The sequence below is a fragment of the Orbicella faveolata genome, unplaced genomic scaffold (genome assembly GCF_042242905.1).
Source record: "Orbicella faveolata isolate gen_17 unplaced genomic scaffold, um_ofav_v1 contig_1, whole genome shotgun sequence".
Taxonomy (NCBI): domain Eukaryota; kingdom Metazoa; phylum Cnidaria; class Anthozoa; order Scleractinia; family Merulinidae; genus Orbicella; species Orbicella faveolata.
Genome location: NW_028301536.1, coordinates 20,766,220 through 20,790,092, shown reverse-complemented (window position 1 = coordinate 20,790,092; position 23,873 = coordinate 20,766,220). Strand labels below are relative to the sequence as shown.

The 23,873-nt window shown below is 39.0% G+C and overlaps 1 protein-coding gene across 2 annotated transcripts; it reads right to left on the bottom strand.

Moving 5' to 3' along the window:
- Window positions 1–1,008: 1,008 nt before the first annotated feature.
- LOC110066299 (uncharacterized) lies at window positions 1,009–23,412 on the bottom strand. Of its 2 annotated transcripts, none has more exons than XM_020773519.2 (22): window positions 23,021–23,412; window positions 20,522–20,686; window positions 19,240–19,288; window positions 18,576–18,634; window positions 18,319–18,409; window positions 17,993–18,065; window positions 17,776–17,833; window positions 17,061–17,197; window positions 16,554–16,635; window positions 15,503–15,610; window positions 13,432–14,736; window positions 12,760–12,905; window positions 11,957–12,080; window positions 11,472–11,600; window positions 10,014–10,076; window positions 9,553–9,633; window positions 8,838–8,967; window positions 7,327–7,451; window positions 5,620–5,808; window positions 4,464–4,589; window positions 3,308–3,421; window positions 1,009–2,966 (listed from the first exon to the last, which is right to left on the bottom strand). In XM_020773519.2, the coding sequence occupies exons 1-22, from the start codon at window positions 23,165–23,167 to the stop codon at window positions 2,769–2,771; spliced, it is 3,699 nt and encodes a 1,232-aa protein (XP_020629178.2). In that variant the 5' UTR covers window positions 23,168–23,412; the 3' UTR covers window positions 1,009–2,768. The 2 variants fall into 2 exon arrangements, with proteins under 2 accessions (XP_020629178.2, XP_089151128.1); XM_089295002.1 differs by having other exon boundaries at window positions 23,254–23,412.
- Window positions 23,413–23,873: the final 461 nt, after the last annotated feature.

Genomic DNA, 23,873 nt, shown 5'->3' with positions numbered 1-23,873 from the left:
CTTAGAATCGTTAAACTGGGAGCTTACTTTATTATTAGGGTTGCTGAACTGCTCAACTGTGGAACTCGTTGCCATCCAGTACTAAAGCAATTAATCCATTTACTACGTTGTAGACCAGGCCAGCTTTAATTGATATTTATAGATATCAAAGCGAGGAACTTACAGTCCTCCAGGCTAGAAACTAATAAGGTCTTATACAATGATTTTCATATTTATGACATTTTTATTTGCGTGTATTTACTTCTAGTGTATTTATTAAGTGTATGTTGACTGTAGTTGGGGGTTAGATCGAAATTGGGACGCTAGTTTTGTTTCTTTCCCCCGTCACATTCCGTACTATTTTGATTTTTTTTTTATTATTTGTTTGTCTATTTGAATTTATCTGTCTTGTAAACTAAACTAAAACATTATTTAAGCGACTGAAGTGCCGAATTCTTGGTTTTCACCTGACTTCATCGCCGTCATAATGGATGGAATTAACAAAAGATCTCCTACTAGATTCTTTTACTTGTGTCTTCCAATATACAATGATGGCCGCCACGCCTTTATCATTTGAATCTCTCCGGATTGGTTGATAACCATCAATTAAGTGAAAGCAGTTTGCTGGAAAAGATTTCTCTTCTAACTACATGTAATCAGACGAATGCGAGCGCAATTTTAATTGGATTTACACTACGAGTGATATTTGAAATGTCTCTTAAAATTACACGAGCCTTTTGGCGAGAGTAATTTGAAAGAATTTTCAAATATCACAATTAGTGAAAATCCTTAACCGCTCGAGCTTTCATATGATTACTCGTTTATTATATGACTGGGAAAATTACGAACTCGCGCCCAGTAGCTTGCACTGCAGTGCAAATTAAAATTAACGACTAATTTGCCTGCTCTCGGCCAATCACAATAAAGTAATTTTTTCGGTCGTATAATACAAATATCAGAAGTACTTAACAGAGTGAAAGATTTTAACATACGTATACTAGTATAAAGAAATAAAACAGAGCACACAAGTAAGTATTAATCTGTTTATTTGATTCAGTTAAAAATCTATGTTCTTTATTGACCTCCCCAATCCAGTTTTAGGAGATAGTCTACGAGAGCGCTGCTCTGCTGTTTCCAGTATTCGTCTCAACAACTACTGCTAGCACTGGACAAAATAATCGTTAGACGGGAATAGAGATCCCTAAATAGTAAATACTTGCGCCAAATCGTGGACACATTTAATAGTAGGCATATTAAGAAAACAGACCTCCATCTTTCGGGGCACTCAATAGAGAACAGGCTTGTTATCTTAAGCTTACAGAAAACAAAGTAAGAAGGATGTTTTCTTCGTTATTAAAAGCAAAAATTTTGGACTTGCTGTCTCGGGCTTTTACGTGAGAAATAAAATTATCTTCAAATTGAAGAAAAAAACCCGGCAGTAAGTTCACCAAGGTTGAGAAACACCGAAATGATGAACGTAAGACATACCTACACATGCCAGTTAAGAACAGGATACACTAAGACTGGTTATGTCTGCTTATAACCTGCCGGTTAGTGACATGCGCAAAGCGACGAAACTCACCACCCTTCAATTATATCGCAGCACTTACACCTCTAAAAGTGAAAGGAAAATCTTCCACGGAATAGAGAGAAAGAAATTATGAAAATGTAGGAACAAAACGAATCAGCAAGGTACAGTCGAAGCTCTATGAACGTACGAGAAAATCACAATGAAACAAAATCATAAATAGCGAAAACTTAAATTTTAGTGAAAATTCCCTCTGTCTATCATACAATCAATAACTTTGCGAAAATGTTCTTTTGAGTCTTGGCTCAAATGTATGTAATCAATCAAATGGCGGGTAGTTTAGACTTCTACACAGATTTTTCTATCGACTTGTAGTTGGAAAGGATGGGATTGCCTTACGAATGAAAAATAATGTTCACGCAGGGGGAGAAGAAATTCATTCAATATTTTAGAACGTCCCAACAAATCAGAGCTCAGATATCATCTGTTTAGCCAATCAGCTGATTCCCCACTATCTTTACCGCGTGCGAGTTTCTCTCGTGTATTCTGATTGGCTTACTGCCCCATTATATAATGTAATTAAGTATCCAGACTTACAGCTAAGCATTAATCCATATATTTTCCTATCTTTTAACTATCATTAGCGTTACCTTTGTAATTTCCCAAACCCCGAACTCAATATAGAACTTTACACCCTCCGTGCTTGATTTCTCAATTGCATACTACTTATAAATAACTGCTGGAAAAGGCAGTCAGTGGAGCGAATACCCGAACAGTTTCCGAATCTCAATAGCCAATAAAACTCAATTTGGAATTTGCGAGTACACCGAATTTCAACCTCGATCCGAGGTTCTCTCTTCTCTGCCTCCCTGAGGCAAAGGAGAAAGAGAGCCTGAGAACGAGGTTGACCGAATGTTATCCTGCAGGTTACGTCATGTTGCCTAGCAACGTCTGCGACAAAAACCGCTGAATGAAGGCGCGCGGGATACCAAACGATAGGTACTTGCTCCTCAGCCAAACGCACAGGTCCTTTCCCAGTCGTTATTTATTTATGTTCTATACTTTTTGACATCTGTGTTAGTTTTCTAAGCAATTAGCCAATACAACGATCAACAATTTATTAGCTACTTTGATTTCTCCGCCTTCCCGGGTAAACTGGGTTCTGAGTTAGCCACCGGTCATGATATCGCTTAGTTTCAATTGACTGTAAAATCCACAATCATACAGAATAGAAACTGTACAAGAACTACAAAGTTCAGAACTAAACTTCCATGGATCCAGATGATGATTTACTTGATATATTGTCCTCTGGAGTTTTCTCTCCATCTACCTGAATCTCCCCAGGCTCTTCTTCTGATTCCTTAGTCGGCGTTCCCGGAGAGACTGGGTAATCGGTCGAATTTCGCGCGTAAAACAACTGCTGTTCGCGTTCCTCACGCGCGAATTCCTCTTCAAGCGTCTAGTGAGAGAAGAGGAAATAGTAAATTTGACAAGGTAAGAAATATCACATTCTACTGACAAATGGCCTTGCATATGAAAGGAGTTTAATTTGCCTCAGGCGTCTCACAGAGGCACAGGGAAGCTCAGGGAAGCTCAGGGAAACTCAAATATGGTCAAGGCGTTTTTAGCCCTGACATTTTCCCATCTCATATGCATCTCTTAACCAGCAAAAATACGTTTAGTACCCGTGATTTCCCCAAATCTCGCTTGCAGATTGGTATTTTACCTACTTTTGTCTTGCAAATCTCAGACACACGAAATAAGTTGAAGCACGAGACTCGCCATGCGTGGGTGCCTTACCTTCTTTCTTGGTGCAAGTTCGGCTTTCCAGGCCTCTAACTGCGTTTGATGTTTCTCGTCTCGTTCTTTTAACTTCGTCGTCTCGCTTTCCATTAACATATGGCGCTTTTCGTTCTACCAAACGAAACATAAACAACCTCACAAATAATGATAATGACAATGACAATGACATTGACACTGACAATGACAATGACAATGACAATGACAATGACAATGACAATGACAATGACAATGACAATGACAATGACAATGACAATGACAATGACAATGACAATGCCAATGCCAATGCCAATGATAATGATAATAAGTACGCAAATTCTGTATGGATATGTTCAAATGCGCATTAAAACTCAAATTATCTAAAACTAAAAGTCACAAGCCCTAAAATTACAGTTAGAGCTAACTAATCTAAATCACAAAAGTGGTGGTTATCAAAGCGGGGAAAAATAAATAAAATAATATAAAATTAAATTAAATTAAAAGCTAAAATTCTCATATATTTACAAAGTTAATCGGATTTTATGAAAACGCTTTACAATAAAGTATATCTTAAGTTTGCTTTTAAAGCCGGGAACAGTGTCCTCAGACCTGATGTCCAGGAGAAGAGTATTCCAAAGCTTTGGCACGACATATGTGAAGGAGAGATCACCAAGAGTTACCTTAGATAATGACCTAGGGCAACTAAGAAGGAAGCTGTCATGAGAGCTCCTTAGATCATACCGTGAAGGTGATTTAATAGCAATTAAATGTGATATATAATTAGGTGCCAAACCTTTAAGAACCTTTTAAATGTAACTAAAAGAATTTTAAACTCAATTCGAAATTTCACTGCGAGCCAGTGCAAATTAAATAGGAGTGGTGTTATATGGCAATATCTACTTTGCTGGGAATATCTACTGTCTGGCGACTGCATTCTGTATTCTCAGTAGCTTATTTAGACGTTAGTCAGGAAGAGCATACGAAAGGCTGTTGCAATAGTCAATCCTAGCGGGCAGAAAAGCATGCACAAGAGTCTCAATGCACCGCCTTGAGAGATATTTCTGTAAACGCCACAGTTTGTTCGCTTTTAGTCTCTGAGTGGTCGTCATTCACCTGAGCGCAAATGCACCACAACTGCATAAAACAGAGAAAAGTAACAGAGTTATGAGCAACTGACCTGTAGTTGTTGTAACTCCTTGAGGGCCGATTCAGAGGAGATGCGAAGCTCCTCAGCCTCCATTTCCTGACGGAACAGCATTTTCTCGAACTCTGTACGAGCTCTTTTACGTTCCATCAGTTCAAACTGAAAAACAAAAGTTAAATTCTTGAACACCACAGTAACACCAAAAACACGAACGTTTTCACGTCTTAGTGCTCCAAATAAAACACAGTTTTTCTTTTCTTTTTTTTTTTTTGAATATTATTTTTTCAAAAGAAAATCGCTGATGATTTGGACCTTTCAGCGATTATCCGTTTTTGTTTTCCAAAAGGGTGTGATGGTATCCAGAACTAAGAAGTGTTTGGTCCGCACTTTCGTTTTTGAATCGTTTATGCTGTCCACACGAAAACAGGCAATAAGCGGGTGCGAATGAAGCATGGGCAGTATTCTTAAGCCAGCGTTACAGTGATCGTCGTGTTGTCAGCATTTTCGAATAGCACACTCGCTTTCGCCTGCACTGCAACAGGAAAACGGCGAAAGTATTCACTCTGGAGAGAGTTTTCAAACGCTCCGTGTTTGGCAAACACGGAGTAGTGGGAAACGCCTGATTAGTGTGGACGGAAGACGGAAACGCCTCAAATAGTACGTGTTTTTCAACCGTCAACGCATCAGTGTGGGCGGGGCCTTATTAGAGGACGTATGTTTTAAAACTTGAACGATACGTTAGCCCCACGTCTCAAGATCACGGTAAGTTGCAGTAATTATTCTCTGTGCTTTCCGTTTACTACTCCATTCGTCTTGGAGCCGGCGGTCCCAGGCAAAAATCATACGCAAAATCAGTTGTGGTAGCACGTCAAACCCACACCTCATATTAAATTAGTACTGAAGAACTCCCGAGAGTGAGCAGCCATGGTCAGCTGTCTCGTCCTTGCTGAGCACTGCCAGGCTCGCTTCTGCAGCAACTACTTTAGCCTCCTGCGCAGACGCTCTTTGGGCTCGTCACGCAATCTTCCTCGAGGGGGAGGAAGATTGCGTGACGAGCCCTAAGAATGTCTGCGCAGGAGGCTACATCTACTTTTGCTCCTTGATTTTTTTTGTTCAGTCTAACTCAAGCCATCTATATTTATACTTCAGGTTAAAGCAACAACAACAAAAACCAAGTTTTTCAAGTTACCTCTTTCATCATTTCTCGTTCAATATCGACGGACATTCTCTTCTCTATCCTTAGTGATTTGCGGTATTGTTGTGTCTTGCTCTTGATTTCGTCCCTTTGTATCTTGGGGAGCCGTTTTTTCTCGATATCGTGACGTCTTTTCATTTCTTCTTCCTTAAGCTTGGTAAGACGAGTGTGCTGTTCTTCTTCCTGAAAGAAAATAACGACTCAACTTACAAAAGTGCAAACGCAGGAAATTAAAACACGACACGGCTCAAGGACAACCCGGTGCTAGTGTTTGCTGGAGCTTTTTCTTATCAAAGTATTCACTCTTAGCCAATCACAAATACCACAACGAACCAATCAGAACTCGAATCGACAACGTGAGACCGACGCCAAGCGCGGGAAAACGTCCAACTGGTCCCAAGCGCGCGAAAAAGTCCAACTGGTCCCATACGCCTGAAAACCTCCAACTGGTCCCAAGCGCGGGAAAACCACCAAATGGTTCCGAGTGCGGGAAACCCTCCAACTAGTTCCGTTGCGGGAAGACCCCCAAAGGGTCCCAAGCGCGGGATAACGCAACCAGTCACAAGACTGTTGCCTGAGGAAATTTTTAAGGAGTCCTTTGGGCTTCTAACTTTAAAAATTAGGAGCCCAAGCCACTTTTTTAGGACCCCAGGATAAAATTTGCCGTGGTCAATCCGGGGGGTTGGGGAGGTTGGGGAGGTTAGGGAAGACATGGGGTGGAGTGACTTGTAGAAATTTAGGGGAGGGGTCTGCGGGCAGAGATAAAGGGTATAATGGGAATAAGGGGTATAAGGATATAAGGGTATAAGGGTATAAAGGGTATAATGGGAATAAGGGGTATAAGGGGTATAAGGGTATAAGGGGTATAAGGGGTATAAGGGTATAAGGGTATAAAGGGTATAAGGGGTGTAAGGGGTATAAGGGGTATAAGGGGTATAAGGGGTATAAGGGGTATAAGGGGTATAAGGGGTATAAGGAGTATAAGGGTATAAGGGTATAAAGGGTATAAGGGGAATAAGGGGTATAAGGGGTATAAGGAGTATAAGGGGAATAAGGGGTATAAGGGGTATAAGGGGTATAAGGGGTATAAGGGGTATAAGGGGTATAAGGGGTATAAGGGGTATAAGGGGTATAAGGGTATAAGGGGTATAAGGGGTATAAGGGGAATAAGGGGTATAAGGAGTATAAGGGGTATAAGGGTATAAGGGGTATAAGGGTATAACTGTCAAGTTATGACTGGTTTCTGTTTTAATCTGGAACTTGTCACAATATTGTGGCATGAAGACAATAAGGGCATTTGTGTTCTCAATGAATGGGGTGCTGGTCTATCGCAGGTTGTCCTCAGCATTTGTCACGTTGCCCTGTGACATTTCGCTAGGACCCATTTAGACACCAGGGGCCCGTTTCTCGAAGGTCTCGAAAAGTTTTCGCACCCGGAAAGCCGAAGCAAAATCTCAAACCTTATGATTACACAGCTGTTTCATTCGCGTATTGTTAATATAAACAGAAGTTCCATTCCGTTGAAGAAGTTTCAGTCCAAAATTCAATGTGTGTTACACACACAGGAATAGTCGCAATTACATTTTGCCTTACGACTGGTGGCAGTCAGTAATAAAGAGTAAGTACATTAACACTTTGGAAAATCATTCAAGACCTCTTCAGTAAGCCTAAATTGCTGTCTGTGTGCGTGGCAACACTGACCTTTTTATGTCTGTTCAGCATCTGTGATCTTTGTAAAAAGAAAGTCTCTTTGAGTTGCGTTCTGGCTAACTGGTGTCTCTCGTGTAGCTGCCGCTGTTCTATCTCCCACAGTTCTGCCTCGTGACCTGCAAACAAGCAAACAACATTCCCATTGCACATTGAAGTCTGATAACATGATTAAAGGCGCGATCTCTGTCACGGAAAATACAGTCATTTTCTGAGAGTAATGTAGCACTTTAAGAGCGGTTTTCAATTGAGTGTCGAAAGTAATCAGCCAAGACTTTGGTCTTGGTTTTACTAATGTTTGAGATTGGCTAAGTAGCCTAATTGGTTAGTACAGTCGAACCTCTACTAACGGCAACCTCAACTAACGGCAACCTCCCTACAACGGCCACCTCACTGCAACGACCCCTTTTTTTCGTCCCGACGGACGGTCCAGACATTCACTCTAAAAAACGTATATTTTTTGTCAGCGCTAATAAAAACCTTGCATTAAGTTTAGCCACTCACCAAAGTTTCAGCCTCTGAAGTGCAGATTTTCCTTATGAAATTCGTCTCCAAAGAAGCCCAGAATTCGAACTTCGTTGCCGCCATTTTGAACAGTATTCAGCAGCCAGACTGCGTTTTCGTGACGTCATTCCGTCCAAGAGATTTTGTCCAAATGGTTCCGAAGGGCCTTTTCACTACCACTCTGGGTTATGGTTGCTCTTGAGCCATATTTTGAGCCAAACATGCTCCAAACTCCGAAATGATAGCATTGAAGATAGTGAAATGGATAATCGCGTGGAAAAAAATAGATTTTGCTGACCTTGAGAGGGATACTAAGTAAGTTGCAGGTTTTTCTCCTTTCCGCCAATTTCGAGTCGGACGGAATGACGTCACATAAACACGGCCTGGCTGCCAACACAGTTTCAAAATGGTGGCCTCCGACGTCGCTTCTTCAAGACGAATTTCTTCAGAATAGCGGGCACTTCAGAGATTAAACTTCGGTGAGTGGAAAAGCTCACTGTTTACTTGCTATAGGCGAAGACCAAAAAAGTAAACTTTCTGGAGTGACCTCCTTTAACCTCTCTACAACAGCCACCTCTCCACAATGGCAACTGCCACTAAAGCGCGTCCTAAGGGTAGCCGTTGTAGAGAGGTTTGACTGTGATTGGTTTGGTTTTGGTTACTCAGCCAATCTCAAACCGTAGGAAAACCATGATTGGCTTAAAAAAACTCGCGCCAGCCAATCACAATAGTAGCTCGCTTGCACACGTTTTCCCGCGTTTCGCGTCACATACATGTAATTGCTTCAAGCTTTGATTGGTTTATTGTATTGCCTGTGAGCGTTTTGATTGGCTGAAGTGATTATTTCGGTTTTGGTTTTACGACAGTACATTGAAAACCACTCCAAACACCAAAGCAAGTAATAACAAGAATAAAATAAAGTTGGGTAAAATTGAGGAGACGGACAAATCTAAATCTTTAAGCTCCTTTTAGTAACTAACAATTTCTGAAGAGAAACGTACCTCTCTTGAGGCTGTGTTTGGCCTTTAGGAACTGCATTTCTAGGTTGTACATCCGTTCACGGTGCAACTCAATCAGCTCTTTGCAAAATTTCTCAAACTCCACCCGCTGCATGGCTAAGAACTCATGTTCCTACCAAATAGATTGGACAACGATTAGAGCCTCGACAAGCGAGAGGGTCACTTGTCAACAACTACACTAAACACCCACACATAAGAACAAGTGGATTAAGGACATCAAGGCTGAAAGTTGGCCCATAAAGCACCATATACATATAAGAATCAATTCAGCCTAATAAATAATACATGTTCTTATATAAAAAGTAGGAGGATGGCAGAATAAGAGAGCACTCATGTTAAAGTAGTACGGTATTTTATTAGTAATAGTCTCTATTTATTTATTTTTATTTGAAATTTATTTTTTATTGTATTTCTACGTAATAAAACATTGCATGTTAATTACACCTCCAGTAATGTATAAATTATGGTATTTCTCAACCAAATTTTAAGAACATTTTAAGAACATTTTCAGGCTGATTTCTCACTAAATGCTCAGTAAATAAGAACTTGATCAGCCTGAACCCCGAAATCATAGGCTCTTATATGTGAAAGTTTACTGTATTACGTGCAATTTTCGATATCAAATAGACGGAAAATGAAGTCCAGTCAATTCTCCAATCGTTGGAAAATCTTTCTACAATGTACTCGATGTACTCACAGCTTGCCGTTGTGAGACTTCCATCTCTTCTTTCTTCTTTCTCCAACTTTCTTTCCTTTGATTTCTTGGCATTTGATCCACCTAAAACACAACATAATCCTTTGTTTAGAAAAGCTACAGTTAGACTAGACTCAACCGCGCATGGCAAGTCTATGGACCTTTTTGACGATGTCACGCAATATCAACAATTTTTTGTATTTTTCACATAAACAAAAGTCAGCTCCAGAGATCAACTTAGCAAATATTCAAGAAGAGTACGCCAGGGGCCAAGCGTTGTCTGCTGGCATACATTTCGAAGTAAAATAGGCAGCTTTATGGTCTAATATTTCAATGACTTTGCAACGGTTCTTATGAAACTTCGCATATCTACTAAGTTAGGCAGAACTGATAAATTTGAATGGAAAATCGGAAAAGCGTGACATCTTCAAAATGGTCCATTGACGTGAAGCTATTTGTCAAACCTCTTTCTTAGCAGACTTCTGTTCTTCTCTGAGGTTGTCCCTGAATCTCCTCAGTTCTTTCTCCTGTTGAGAATAATAATCACATTTTGATCGATCAGTTACACTGTCATTTCCGCTGATGACGCTTTCAATAGATCGTTTTCACTGTGACGCAATAAAAAAATAAATCGAAAACCATCCATTGGAAAAAGCTATGAAATTATGATGTTATAGAAGATAACTAAATAAGACACTTCTCCAAGTTTTAGGCCTGTGCGTTTCCCCAAACTTCAGATATTCGTCGAAATGTTTCGCAGATATTTACAGAGCCCAGTATGAAAACGCCATGTTGGTGTACCTCCGTGGTACACCAATATGGCGGCCGGAAAATAGTGTTAACATCTGGAACTTATTTTGGCTATCTAGGCGACTGATTATCAGTACTGATCAAACAAGCATTTACAGAAGCACTTTTCCTAATGCTCTAACTTCTAAAAAGGCTCAAAATCATGAGATAAGTATATATTTTTCGACGAACTCGATCGTAGCCTTGTGTCACGAACATCCATAGACCCGAAATTCAAAATGCTCTGGATTCCAAACGAAGCACGTTATTGAGCTGTAAAATTGTAAACAGATATAAATATACCGCCTCTTATGCCTGATGAGGATAAAAACTTTGGTGGCTCTTTAGTTTTGGATTTTAGAAAGTGATGACGTCACGTGAAAACGATCTATTCGTCACACTCCTGGCAAACTACGCTTGTCAGGAGCGTTGCGTGAAAACCCAAATAGCTGCAGCGAGGAAGAACAGCTACGAATGTAAATAATATGAATTGTTTTGTCACCAATGCTGCTACTAAATAGTAAGGCAAAAGCTTTACCGCTTTTACCGCAAAACTACACTCCTATTTTCTACTTACTTATTACTTCGTTATAAGAATTTTGTTTTTCCGACCCAGGCTGAATATTCTTATTTTTCGGCCGATATTAGGCTGAAAATATTCTTGAGAATATTCAAAGATTATAAGAATACAAAGTGGACTATGCCAATAAAATATCAGATCATCTACCCTATCACGACTTTGATGCCGCTGAAGTAACTTTGGAGCCAGACTGCTGGCAACACTGCCTGATGTGACACGCATGACGTTATTTTATTTTATTTTATTTAATTAAACAGAAGCGCTATTAGCATCGAAATACAGCTACTGTTGAGTTTGTTGTTTCTTGGCTAGTTTTGCCGTTTAGAGAAAGGACGAATTTTATACGGTTTAGTTAAAAACATAATTGTACTGTATTTTCATATTTTCAAACCACAAAATTATATTCTTTTCAAAAGCCCAGCATCGGGTTTATTCTTAAAATTTCGCTAATTTCAGCCTCGATATTCTTATAAAATATATTCTAATCTTATAAAAACACAAAGATGTCATGCAGGGAAATAAATTTCTGTCGAATCAAGTGTTCTGTGCTTACCTGATCTTGCTTCATCTTGCGTGACGAAGTGCGCAGATCAGCATTCTGCGCTAGTTCAAGTTTTTCAATTTCCTTCTTCTGATTCCTACTCGACGTGTCCAAATCTAACTCATACTTCTTATCCAAATCCTACAAAACATAGTCACGTTAGCACTATTTGAGCTTCAAGACTACACTATGCTACTGATAAAATTAAACAAGCGCGACGAGTACTGTCACCCACATCAGGCCCATCTGCCAACTTCTTGGCAACTAAATAACTGGTGAGATCATGTTGGCTGCACAAGCGTGTCTGACCAAATAGACCGCGTCCTAAGACAGATTTGTTGAGCTCAGTGTCTTCACTGTCACAGTACGAAGGGACAACATATATCTCACAACATAGTAGGGGACTTAGTGCTCGGTGTTCAAAGTCTGCCTGAACGTGTGTATATAACAAGGTGAATCATTCAACGAACGTTACTTCACGATCTTTCAGAACATACCTGCAGCTCCTGTTCAAATCGTTGCTCCTGAGCGTCCCACTGCCGACGAATTTTGGCCATGAGCAGCATGCCTTGTTTCTGTTCCTCGCGCTGGAGAATCTTCATCTCGCGCAAATTGACTTTTCTAGAGAAGAGATAACACGACTTACTCGGCTTCTCATTGACAAAATAAGGTAAGTATCAAAGGCCAGGAAGTGGAGTCCTCTACGCTAACGTCTAAAATTAGAAAACAGCCCTAAGAAAATACGCGCGCTCATTGGTTAAAAATCGTGTTTCTATAACTCGATGGAAACAAAGTGAACAAGCTGTTTTTCTTTTTTTCGTCGCGGTGTTTTCTAAAAGAAATAGAAAACATGTTCTCCGTGTTTCTATCGAGTTATAGAAACACTCGTGAAAGTTTGGGAGAACTCGAAAAAGCTGTGGAAACACTCGCCTGCGGCTCGTGTTCCCACAGCATTTCTCGTTCTCTCAAACCTCCACTCGTGTTTCTATAACTCGATAGAAACACGGTACATGTTCTCTATTTCTTAAATAAAGTTATTTAGACAGTTATCAAAAACAAGGAAGTGCAGTCGGTCCTCTGCGCTAACATCTGAGTACGTGACTTAGACACTTATCAAAACAAGGAAGTAGAATCCTTCATGTTAAAATTAGTGTCTAACTAAGACGGAAGTCTTTTAGGCCAACATCTACTGAAAATACGTGACTTAAGCACTTATCAAAACAAGGAAGTCAAGTCCTTCAGGCTAAAGATTCGTGTCTAACTAAGACCGAAGTGGTGTGGGATAGCTGTCAGAACTTACCTCTGTTGCTGTTCTTTCATTTGAGCATTTCTGTAATCCTCCTGGCTCACATCCACCACTCGTGATGTCGTCTCCGTCACTATCTTGCCATCCTTTTCAAACTTACGAATCCTTTTCAGTGTTTTGAAATTTTTCTCCTCTGGGCCCTGTCGAGAGAGAAACCAGACAGACTGTAAGAGAAAAAGTAGTGTCTTTCAATAAGCCGTCCGATTCATGAATGTCTGATTTCTGTAGCCGCCTTGAAGCCTTTCGGGCTATCAATATTCTCCCTGAGGTTGCCTTAAATATCTGTTAAGATGTCACATTTACCGGTAACCAATAATGGCTCAGCTGACAAAGAAACTGAAGAACACTACACAAGGGCAACAGCCAGAGAAAAAAGTCACGACCGCTGCATTAGGCCTAACGCATCAATCAATTGACCAACTCCCCCAATTTGTTTCGTTTAAAAGACAGATGTCAAAGTCCCATATACTTGAGGTTATCCAAAATGTCAGTGATCCTGAACTTTGGAATATAAAAAAGCGTTCAGCTGAACCTGTGAGAAGAGATAACGCAAGCTTAAGTGCAAAGCTTTGGTAGGAAGGGATTTACCCATCTCACTTAAGATTGACAAAGGATCAATTTTATGCAATAACAGAGGAACCGAAAAGCGAGGAAAGATCTACTAACATCAGTAGCTTCTTGTTTCTCTTCTGTGCCGCTGGATGGCTTTTTCTCCTTGCCAACTGCCTCTATCAACACATCACCGTTAGGTATTGCAGCCTTCTCGTTAACATCCAACTCCTCCTTATCTTCAGTTTTGTTTTCCTCCTCTGTTACGCCGTCAGTTCCTTCGATCTCGTCTTCTGTTTCTTTAGCCTCATCTTCTGTGGCTTTTTCTTCAGTTTCACCGGATTCTTCTCCTTCTTTCTTTTCTACGTCCTCTTGAACAGCAGTGGTTTTCTCCTCCTCGTGTTTTCCATCGTCCTCCCGTTTGTCTTGAGAAACCAGCGCTTCTTCCCCTTCAGCTGCCGGATTTGCTTGTTCGTCTTCTTCTAGGCTGTCTAAGATGTTGTCTAAACGTGCCGAATATTTATCTCTCTCTTGCTGAGTTTGTTTTTCTTTTCCTTCGGCCGAAACATCGTTCTCCTTAACAGCTGCCTCAGATACTCCTTCCTCTGGTTCTGGCTCTGTTCTCGTCTCCTCGCCCACGTCCTTCCTCTTATCATCCATTTCTTCAACCTTCTGCTCAGTTTCTATCCTATTTTCTTCGGCTTCCTTCGTCTTATCTTCAGTCACTTCCTTCTCAATATCTTCTACCTCTATCTGCTTATTACTTTCCTCGGGTTTCTCTTCAGCTTTGTCGACGCTGACGAACAATTTCTGTCTTTTCTCTTCTTTCTTCTTTTCTTTTTCTTCTCTTTCTTCTGTCTTTTCTTCAACTTTGTCTTTCTTCTCTTCGGCTTCATCTATTATTGTCTCTTGGGCTTCATCGTTCTTTTCCTCCACTTCCTCTTTTTCTTCTTCAGCCCCATCTCTCTTCCCCTCAGCTTCCTCTTCCCTCTCTTGGACTTCCTCTTTTTCCTCTCCTGGCTTCTCCTTTTCCTCTTCTACATCCTCTGCCTTTTGTTGAACTTCGTCCTCCTTCGCTTCCTCTGAAACTTCTTCCTTCTCTACGGGTTCACCTTCCTTAGTTATTACTTCCACCTGTTTTTCCTGGTCGGTTTTTTCCTCTGTACCCCCTACTTCTTCTTCCTCTTCTTCTTTCTCCTTTTCCTCTGCTTCATCCTTACTCTCCTCTACATAATCCTTGATCTCCTCGTCACCTTCCTTTGTTTCTTCTTCTATTTCAATCTCTGTAGATTCTTCAAGCTCTTTCTCTCGCTCTTCTCCTTCTTTTTCAAAATCCTTGGAGCCTGTTTCACTACTCAGTTCCTCACTCTCGTTCAAAGACTCGGTGGACTCTGCAGCCTTTAGCTCGTCTTTACCTTTCTTCTGAAAAGACGAAAATAATACAAAAATCAAATCACAGTTTAGTAGAAAGTTCCTTAGTTATTTTAATGGTGGCAAGGTGAAACATGTTATGTCATGTGGTATTTTAACACCAAAAAAGCAACATATTTTGGCGTAAGGCAACTCGCTATTGACTGCAAGCCTTATATGGCTCGTTGATAAAAGTACTTTTACTAAAACTTGTCTCAGATAACATCTTTTAACATTAAGCTACTTGAAATGTTTATTCAAATGATAATCGGATTGCTATTCAGCAGGCAAAGCTCATTTTCTTCACAATGGGGCATCATAAATAACAGATCTGCTGACGCCTCATGAATTTATGTGGTTCATAACTGACAGTGCTTTATCTCCAGTTTAATTAAGTGACGTTTCTGTAGCTTATGGTTTCTCCCCTGTAGAGGATGCTGGTCCATCACAGGTAAACCACACTATTTTATCAGGCATCCTTACAATTTGCTAGACTGAGTCCCAGTTCTACATAATTCTGAATGGAGGGAGGGACTGTGAGGATATCCTGTCTAAGAACACGGCACAATGACGCCAGCACTGCCTTCAACCTGGATCTGCTGATCTGGAGTTCAACGTACTAATCATCAGGGTCACTCCCTCTCTCCTCTTGCTCTACAAACCTTTTAAGGTTTATCCAAAAAGGTTCAATGTGGTAATGCGGCATCTACTCTCCAGTTTGTAAGACAGGCCTTTGTTCAACAATGCATTAGAGCTAAAACAAACAAACAAACGGCACCTCTTTATCTTCAGGAAGATCTTCAAATTCCTCAATCACAACAGCCTTGGCTTCATTGTAAAGTTCCTTCAGGGGTTTATTGTCAACAACGTCAGCAATAAAAGGATGCTGATAAAAAAAGAAATGAGAAAAGAGCTTGTGAGTTACATTACATGAACACTGCCATGAAGTGCCACTCATTTGACGCATTCCAGAAATGTGCACGGTACATTTGAAGCAGACAACATAAAATACAGAACTCAATTGCTTGTCCTTATTTTCCAATCAAAACACAATTATTGTTATTGTCTTGTCTATCTTAAGGTGGCTCCATAGGGTAATCATTTATGGTGTTGCGTGTGCAAGTGTTACGTCTTGAATGCTGTTTTTGCATTTGTTTTTACACCCAGTGCTCTCAAATGTATTACATGTGATAAGCAATGATTGAACAGTGTTTTACTATCATCTCTGTTTAAAGTTTGGATTTAAGTGTTGAATTATAAATGCCCAAACAAATGTGCTTTTTACTTTTTTATGGCCTTATTTGTGATTTTCTTGAAATTCCTTCCGTGAATTTCCTTCACAGCACATCGCATCCTGGGGGTTACAAATTTTAAACGTGAAAAAAGCAGGGTTTGAGAAGGCAGTTTCATAGATTTTTTGATTTAACACTGCGAAAAACACTGGTCTTATAGATTTCCCTGAAAAATGAGGTCCAACTAAAGTAAAACATTCACTACCAGTCTACCAAATTTTACAGAATTTCACTGAAGGAAGAAAATTCACTGCCCGTTTTGCTTTTTGTGCTCATATTGACATCATAAAATATCGAAAAACACTGACGTTTTCCTTTGAATACGGGCAGATTACTTGAGCTTTCATCATCAGTGCATGTGCGATCTTAAAACTAAAGGGAGCCACCTTAAGGTGTTGTGTGTGTACAAGTTTTTTATTCCTTGTAAAGTCCCTTGCTCATTTTTGCATCATTATACTGTAACTAGTTAGTAACAGCATAATTTGAAACAATATCAACAATACCACATTACCATCTAAACATGCATCATCTACTCACTGTAATTAAATCAGCTGCGGAAGATCGCATTTCTGGAGACTTCACCACACAAAGAGAAAGAAAATCATGAAAGTCCTTGGACCTGGAAATATTAATCAAAGAATGGGAAACACTGACAGCAAACATAACACAATAAAAACGCTCTGATATAACAAATATTTGTTCAGTTAACACCATAGAAACATATGATCAACTTTGTTCTTTACAATGATATTGTGTTACAACGATAGTAAAAGATATCATTTATCTCACATTTATCTCTGTGGGCTTGAGATGTAGATTGCGATCTTTTGTTGTCCCAGAAAAGATCTATTCACCCTTTAAAGAAACTTGATTTTCGGATTGAACGTTTCCACCTCTCTGAAAATCTCAGCTCAACTTCCTACCTTGCTCAAAAACTCCCTTTAAGAATTTCCAATGACCTACCCAAGGGTGGATATAGATACTTCTTGGGATACACATTGAGAATTTACAGGGAAGTTAGAGAGACTCCACCAACAAACTTACCATCTGTTTCTAAATTGCAGCATAGGAGGGTCAGCTTTAGGTATTTTGAACAGCACTCTCATGGGGTGCATGTCATGGTAAGGGGGCTGCATCTCTGCCAGTTCTATGAGTGTAATGCCAGCAGACCAGATATCAGCCTGACAAAAAAAAAGTAAAGGAAACTTAAGCAATTTTAGTGATTACAAAAGGCAAAAGCTTGTGGGACACTACATGATTTCGTATGTTTGTTTCAGTGAATTTGATTCTTGGAAAAATCACACGTAAATTTTATTACAGCCTGCAGAGGACAAACATAGCAATGCTTCAGGAGATTAACACTCTACAACTCCCCATTTTAAAAAGTCCTGCAATAAAATCACCAAACCTGATTCAATGAACGAGTCAACAGTTCACCATTTAAATTACTGACAGAGGTGGATACACTTAGCCTATTTCTGTGGAATTGCTGTTGAATGTAACTGTCCATATCTCACGTCTCATATCACAAATATTGAAGATTTTTATTGTTCATCCCAGTGATCTTGTACAATATCATAATCATATAGATTGGTGCACCTGGTCTGTGCAATAAAGTGTCCTAGCTAGACTTGTTGAGACCAACTTCCTTTTTTGCACCTAGGCCAGAAAAGACCAGGTTTTCCCAGCTTAGGGCAGTAAAAAGACAACACTGTCAGAAAGTTTGTTTATAAAGCATATCTATTATTTTTAACATTACCTTGTAATCGTACGGATCATCCTTGCAGGTCTCTGTCACAATAACCTCTGGAGCCATCCTAAAGAACAACAAATTTATTTTGGAAATCAAGAGTCCGAGGTCTTGAAACAAAGCAGGGAATCTCTAAAGAAATGTTACCCTGAAGATTTACCACAAATGCATAACATAATATTACAATGATTCCAGCAGCTAATTATGAGCTCCTGATAAAACTCACCAGTAAGGTGTTCCAATGAAAGTTGTTCTTCTTTGTATTGTTTTCTTGTTCTTAGCAGAAACACCAAAGTCAGCTGAAAAATAAAGTGAACTGTATCAAAAACAAATTCCTTGCTACCATGATCATCTTTTAACCAACTGGAGATTTACAATATAAATATTAAGTTCAAGTTGTAAGTGTGCCTTTTTGCAAATTCTTAGAAATCTCTGTTGAGAAAATAAAAACTGCTGTTGTTTGACAAGAGAGGGAACTTGTATCTGTTTTCCTTCTCAAACATTAGGGATACTCAGCAGCACTTTGATGATTATTTTAAGTTGATACTCTACCAAGTTTAATGTTCCCATCATTTGTGAGGAGCAAGTTTCCAGCCTTTAAATCTCTGTGGATCACCTTGTGAGTATGAAGAAAATGGAGGCACTAAAATCAAGAAAAAAAAATCATTTAATATACAGTAACCCATCTGATTCCAGCAATATCAGTGTAAAATGTGGGCTTTGTAAAAATAATTCACTAAAATTAATACTGCAATTCAATAAAGTAACAACAGCTACAATGTAGTGTAGCAAATCACAAACAAAAGTACCTCAAACATTTGTTTACAAACTATCTTGATCTGCTCTTCAGTAAGACCTCGTTCAAGTTCTATATAATCACAAAATAAAAGAAATTAGTCCTGTATGTAACATGTACTGCTAAACCCCTCATAAACTAGACAGTCCAATGCTATTTGTGGGTCTGATCTATTATTGACATGCACTCATCATCATCATCATCATCATCATCATCACCAACTAACTAATGAATGACTGTGGCTTATCAGGAGTAAGGTTCTAAGTAAATCCTTATCCCCTAGGGTTAAAGTGGTCCACAATGCCAGATCTTATCCTAGTTTTGCGGAATGCTATTGTTTTGGTGACAGGAATTTTTTTCCAGCTTTATGCACGTTTGCGGCAAACAAGCACCTAATGTTTCCTTATTCTGTAGTGTATAGCAAATGGCAAATTATACTTTTTAAGAAGTACCGTGCACCTTTCTTAACTTGACTAAAACCCCTGTTGAGGTTTCAAATATTATACACAAGAGTGTGATCAGAAGGCACTCGACACAAAGACAAAAATGTTCCCAGAGATTCAAAGACTTTTTGGTGATTTTCTTGACATTTTCACTACTGTCCTCACTGTCCTCACTGGAAATATTGTCTCAGCTTACTACAGTACAAAGTAGAACTTTACCAAAAGCAAGCTTACCTAATATTAAGTCATCTAAGGCTCCACCAGAACAAAATTCCAACATCATCTAAAAAGGAAAATTTAATCAGTCTTTCCATAATCGTTGTCAATTCCATTACATCACAAACCTTGTCAATGGATAACCACACACTGCCAATGTGGAAAACAGTAAGCAATGTATGATTCATGAACTGTTATATTATGGATGTCTGGAATTACTGTTACTGTAGTTTCTCAGTGTCTCAAGTCCTTTTGGAACTTAGGACTAAACAGTGTTGGACCAGCTCACTACACAAAGGGTAAAGTGGTAAGCCAAGCCAAAGTTTACCTCTGTTTCTGTAGTTTGAAGCATGAAGTGGCTAGCAATACATGGCAACACCTCCTGGATGGAGGTCATTACACCTGTACTGTGCCATGTTGTGATACAATATGCAGCACCTATTTGCCGCACTTAATGATAGTGAGGTTTTAGGAGATGGTCAGCTTTATTTCTTTTCCACAAATGCAAGACTTCTGTAGCCCCACAAAAGAAATCAAGACTCCAAAACAATGTTGCAAAAAATATGGTGAGACTAGTGATATTTGACTAAATTTCTCAATATATGTATTTTTTAAGGACCATTTGCCACCTTTCGTATCTACACTGTTGGGTGAGGAAAAATGCTGTGATAGTAAGGGGATCAGGCCAGGCCAACACAACCCTCATAAATTTGGAAATCTCAATGTTAGAAAGCATGCACTAAAAGCCATACAGTCAAACTTTCTTTAACCTGGGGACACCCTAGGGGCCAGAAAAAGTGTCTGCTTAAGAGGTGTCCACTTATGGGAAGTTACTATTAAGGGGATTAAGGAAGATGTTGGTAAGCAGGGGTACAACTGTACTTCTACAATCTAAAACTTGATAGTAACACAGAACTGAATAGCACTGATTACTTTACTTAATAATGGGGTGGGTGAAGAGAATTTACATTTTGATAATCACTAATAGACTGAGTGATTTTCCATTCTTTTTCACACAATGGTTGTGGTTTCTCACAGAGGTTAGGGAGAGCATGAAAAAGCTTTGGAAACACTGATCCATGGCTCATGATCCTACAGTATTTCCTGTTCTGCCAAACTTCCCCTAGCATTGTTATAACTGAACAAAAAAACACAGAAAATGTTTCCTATTCTCAATAACAAACATTTTGATAGCAAGCTATAAGATGTGGTGCTACACTGTTCATAAAAAGCATGCAATATGATATATTGAGGTCTGAAGGCTACTGTTAATCACAGTACATGTATCTTGAACACTTACCCATAATCTATTTTCATGGTAGTAAGCTTCATACATTCCCACAACATGTTTGTGTTTGCACTCACTCAGAATGTCTATTTCTACCATAAAATCATCCAGCTCACTTTCATCCTTAACATCAATGATTTTAGCAGCTGCCAGAACACCATCTGTCTTGCGTTCCGCCTAAGAATATTCCATGCAAAACAGTTCAGATTAGTGCCTGTATTGCAAATAGATTATTAAACACCAGCCATCTGATCATTGCTGATATAGAATTTTCTAATGTGCCAGTCTCATGGGCACATCAATAAACATGCCCAGTCCCAAAAGTCTTTCAAGAGTGCTTTGCATCAGTTTGGACTAATGAATAAGAATTCAAAACTTTTTGCCCCCTCCTACAATGATCTCTCAAAAACATCAGTTGATTCCATATTTCTACTTCTCCTTGGGTGGGTTGCTGGTCTATTATAAGGTTACTCAGCATTTTACTTGCTAGCCATCAACATTTTACACAACTGGGTAAAGGGAGGGACTGAGAGTCAGAGTTAAGTCTCTTGCTCAATCCAGAGTCCAAATCACAAACTGTTAGGCCAGCATGCCTACCATATCAAGGTAATGAAGCACTACATTCAATTTTTAAACCATGCATTATTTTGAGAAAGCCATAATATATAGACTTAGTCAAGCCTAAATATGGAGCTCCTGATTGCAATGAGCTAACCTGGCTTGAACCAGTGATCTAATTGAAAGCCAGTGCCTGGGCAGTGGTCAACTTCAAAAAAAACATGTGATCTTGATGTGCTTTAAACCTGAGCTTGCGATATGATCACGCAATAATGGTCAGCAGATACCTTGTTTTGACAGGTGTCAATTGACCATAACATGGACGCCCAATATCAAAGATGTATGTTGTAAACCAGGGCTTCATTTGCGACTGATGAAGGGGTTTTTCCCGAAACGTCTCAAAAAATACCATTTAGCACTTTTTGTTAACTTAAATGAAAGTAATATAACTTAAACTGAAGTAATTTAATTCAAAGTGCTACACAGCGACAACTTGTTTTTATTTCTAAATGTAAACCAGGGCTGCATACCTCAGTCGACCTATCAGCTGGAGAATGACCCCTATGTTGCCTGACAACATTGTCGCTGTAGGACACACATACTCATGATACATGCTGCTAACAATATTGACGATGAAAAAGGTATTGCATGGATTGGTTTTCTATTTCTATGCATGCATGTGGTTCTAGATCCATTCCTATAGTTATGGTGCTATGTAATTAATATACTTTTTGCACAAAAAAACGCAACAAATTTGGCAGTAAGTCTAGCAATTTACATATTTCCATTTTCTAACAACAGTGTTTGCTCCAGGCACTTCAATTTAAAATTTGATCATGAATTGGGTAACATCTGTTGCTTATTTTGACTTCCTTATCTTTGCAAACAAAAATAAATTTGTTTTTTCCTTTTAAATTCCAATTCTGTAATACAATAATGCTTTGCTTGGTAGAACGAAAATGATTTAAAAAATCAGGTTGTCATGAATGTTTACTGCTCTGATTTCGTTCATTCAGCTCAAGGAAACAAGTTACATGTATGACCAGAAAACTGCACTTAACATAAGCAGAGCAAATCCAATTGCAACAAAATCATACTCTTCCCTTCTGGAGGAAATAAACACCAACAAATGTGCTCTGCACAAAGATTTCGCTTTGTTTTGTTGTTTTTCTGTTTCTCGTTCAAGTATTCTACTTGAGCTGCTCTTCAAATAAACCCATAAATATCATTTTATGCATGAATATTAAATACAACCGTCGGTGGTCAATTTTTGTGATGTTACACTTCACTGAACTCACAGCTGAAAGTAATAATTACTTTTATTTGTGTTGTTAGTTTGTGTAAATAACCAACAACGTCTATTTCAAATCGAAACTAATCATCTGAATTCAAGAATGGAAAGTATTCTATACGAAATATATTGAATAGGAGTGGTGGCTCGGTATCTCTGCAAACTTGATTTGAACGAGGTCTGTAAACCCAATAACTGATCTGTATTACTAAAACTTGACCAACGTCCAGCAACTCAAAACACTAATTTAACATCGTGTATGTTTGAACAACTTTGCATAAAACATGATCAAAGACACACAAAATGTCTGATTTCACCGTGACAAACTTCTATCACTGTCAAGATACTAAACCTACAGGTATTAAGAATGAATATGAAATCCTTAAATATTTTGTACAAAAACTAGAGCAAAAACTAACTTTAACTGGGAAAATCTACAAACGTTTTTTCGTCAAATGCTTCCCTACTCCACCGCTATCTGAGTTAACAACGGAAATATTTTAAAAACTCTCCAATGTATTGTACCGTAATATTGTATCCTTGAAGCTACAAGCTGTATCAAGCAAACTCAAACAGGATATTAAGCTTCAAGCTCACTTATAGCCGGCATCTCAAGCTCAGCAAGCTTTAAGATTAATAGTTAATATGCATTTTAATCTTACCTTATAAACCTTTCCAAAACTACCATCTCCTAATTCGCCAACAAGACTCCAAATAGTATTAGGGTCTACTCCACGAATAATGTAGGAAAACTCCTTCTTTTTCTTGACTTTCATGAAGGGGAATAGTTGTTTCAAGAACGAAGACATCTTGGATTCTCAGCATATGCAGCTACCACAAAGTTGTACAATTACAAGACTTGCATTGAACTTGACAGACTTTCACAGCTACGCACCTGAATAACCTTTCTTTAAGCGGTCTATGCTGGTTTAAGCCAAGCATAAATATTCAGCTAGTTCTCGTTCACAAACAGACGCTGATTTTCACATCAATTTCCCTCGTAAACTCTTTCCTCCTCCCGGCCATTCCACAATATGACGTCATATCCTGATGTCGCTCCCAGTCCCTGGTCACAGTCTCTCTCTGTCACGCATTGACGTGTATCTAAACATGACAAACACGGCAATGAGTTGTGGTTGAGTTGTGGTAGATTTCTTTAGGCTTCACAATGGAACTATTCATACTGAAATCGTCAACGTGACGTAAAATTTTACGAAGTTAAGATGTCCGCATTCTTCAAGGAATTCTTCGTTTCGTGACTAGGTTGGAAAATGGTCTAATTATACTTGTGATGCGTCAAAATGCCGCTCAATGAACGAATACTTAACATAAAAATATTAACGTTTATATGAAGGAAGGAGAAATGTATAACATATAAATAAATATCAAAGCGTAGAAAAATATATCTTTGACCACAACATCACGTTAAATTTTGGAAAATGTAATCCTTTATTTATAGTCGGATTAGAATTAACTTTCAGTTATTTAATACTCCCCACGAAAGAATTTTAGATT

What these genes read in the sequence shown, in the direction of transcription:
- LOC110066299 (XM_020773519.2), bottom strand. Translation starts at nt 23,167, where the DNA reads ATGTCTTCGTTCTTGAAACAACTATTCCCCTTCATGAAAGTCAAGAAA. An exon ending in CCGCAGCTGATTTAATTACA is followed by an intron (nt 15,611 to 16,553) that starts GTGAGTAGATGA and finishes TTTTTTTATCAG; the next exon opens with CATCCTTTTATTGCTGACGT. An exon ending in ATCTTCCTGAAGATAAAGAG is followed by an intron (nt 14,737 to 15,502) that starts GTGCCGTTTGTT and finishes TCGTCTTTTCAG; the next exon opens with AAGAAAGGTAAAGACGAGCT.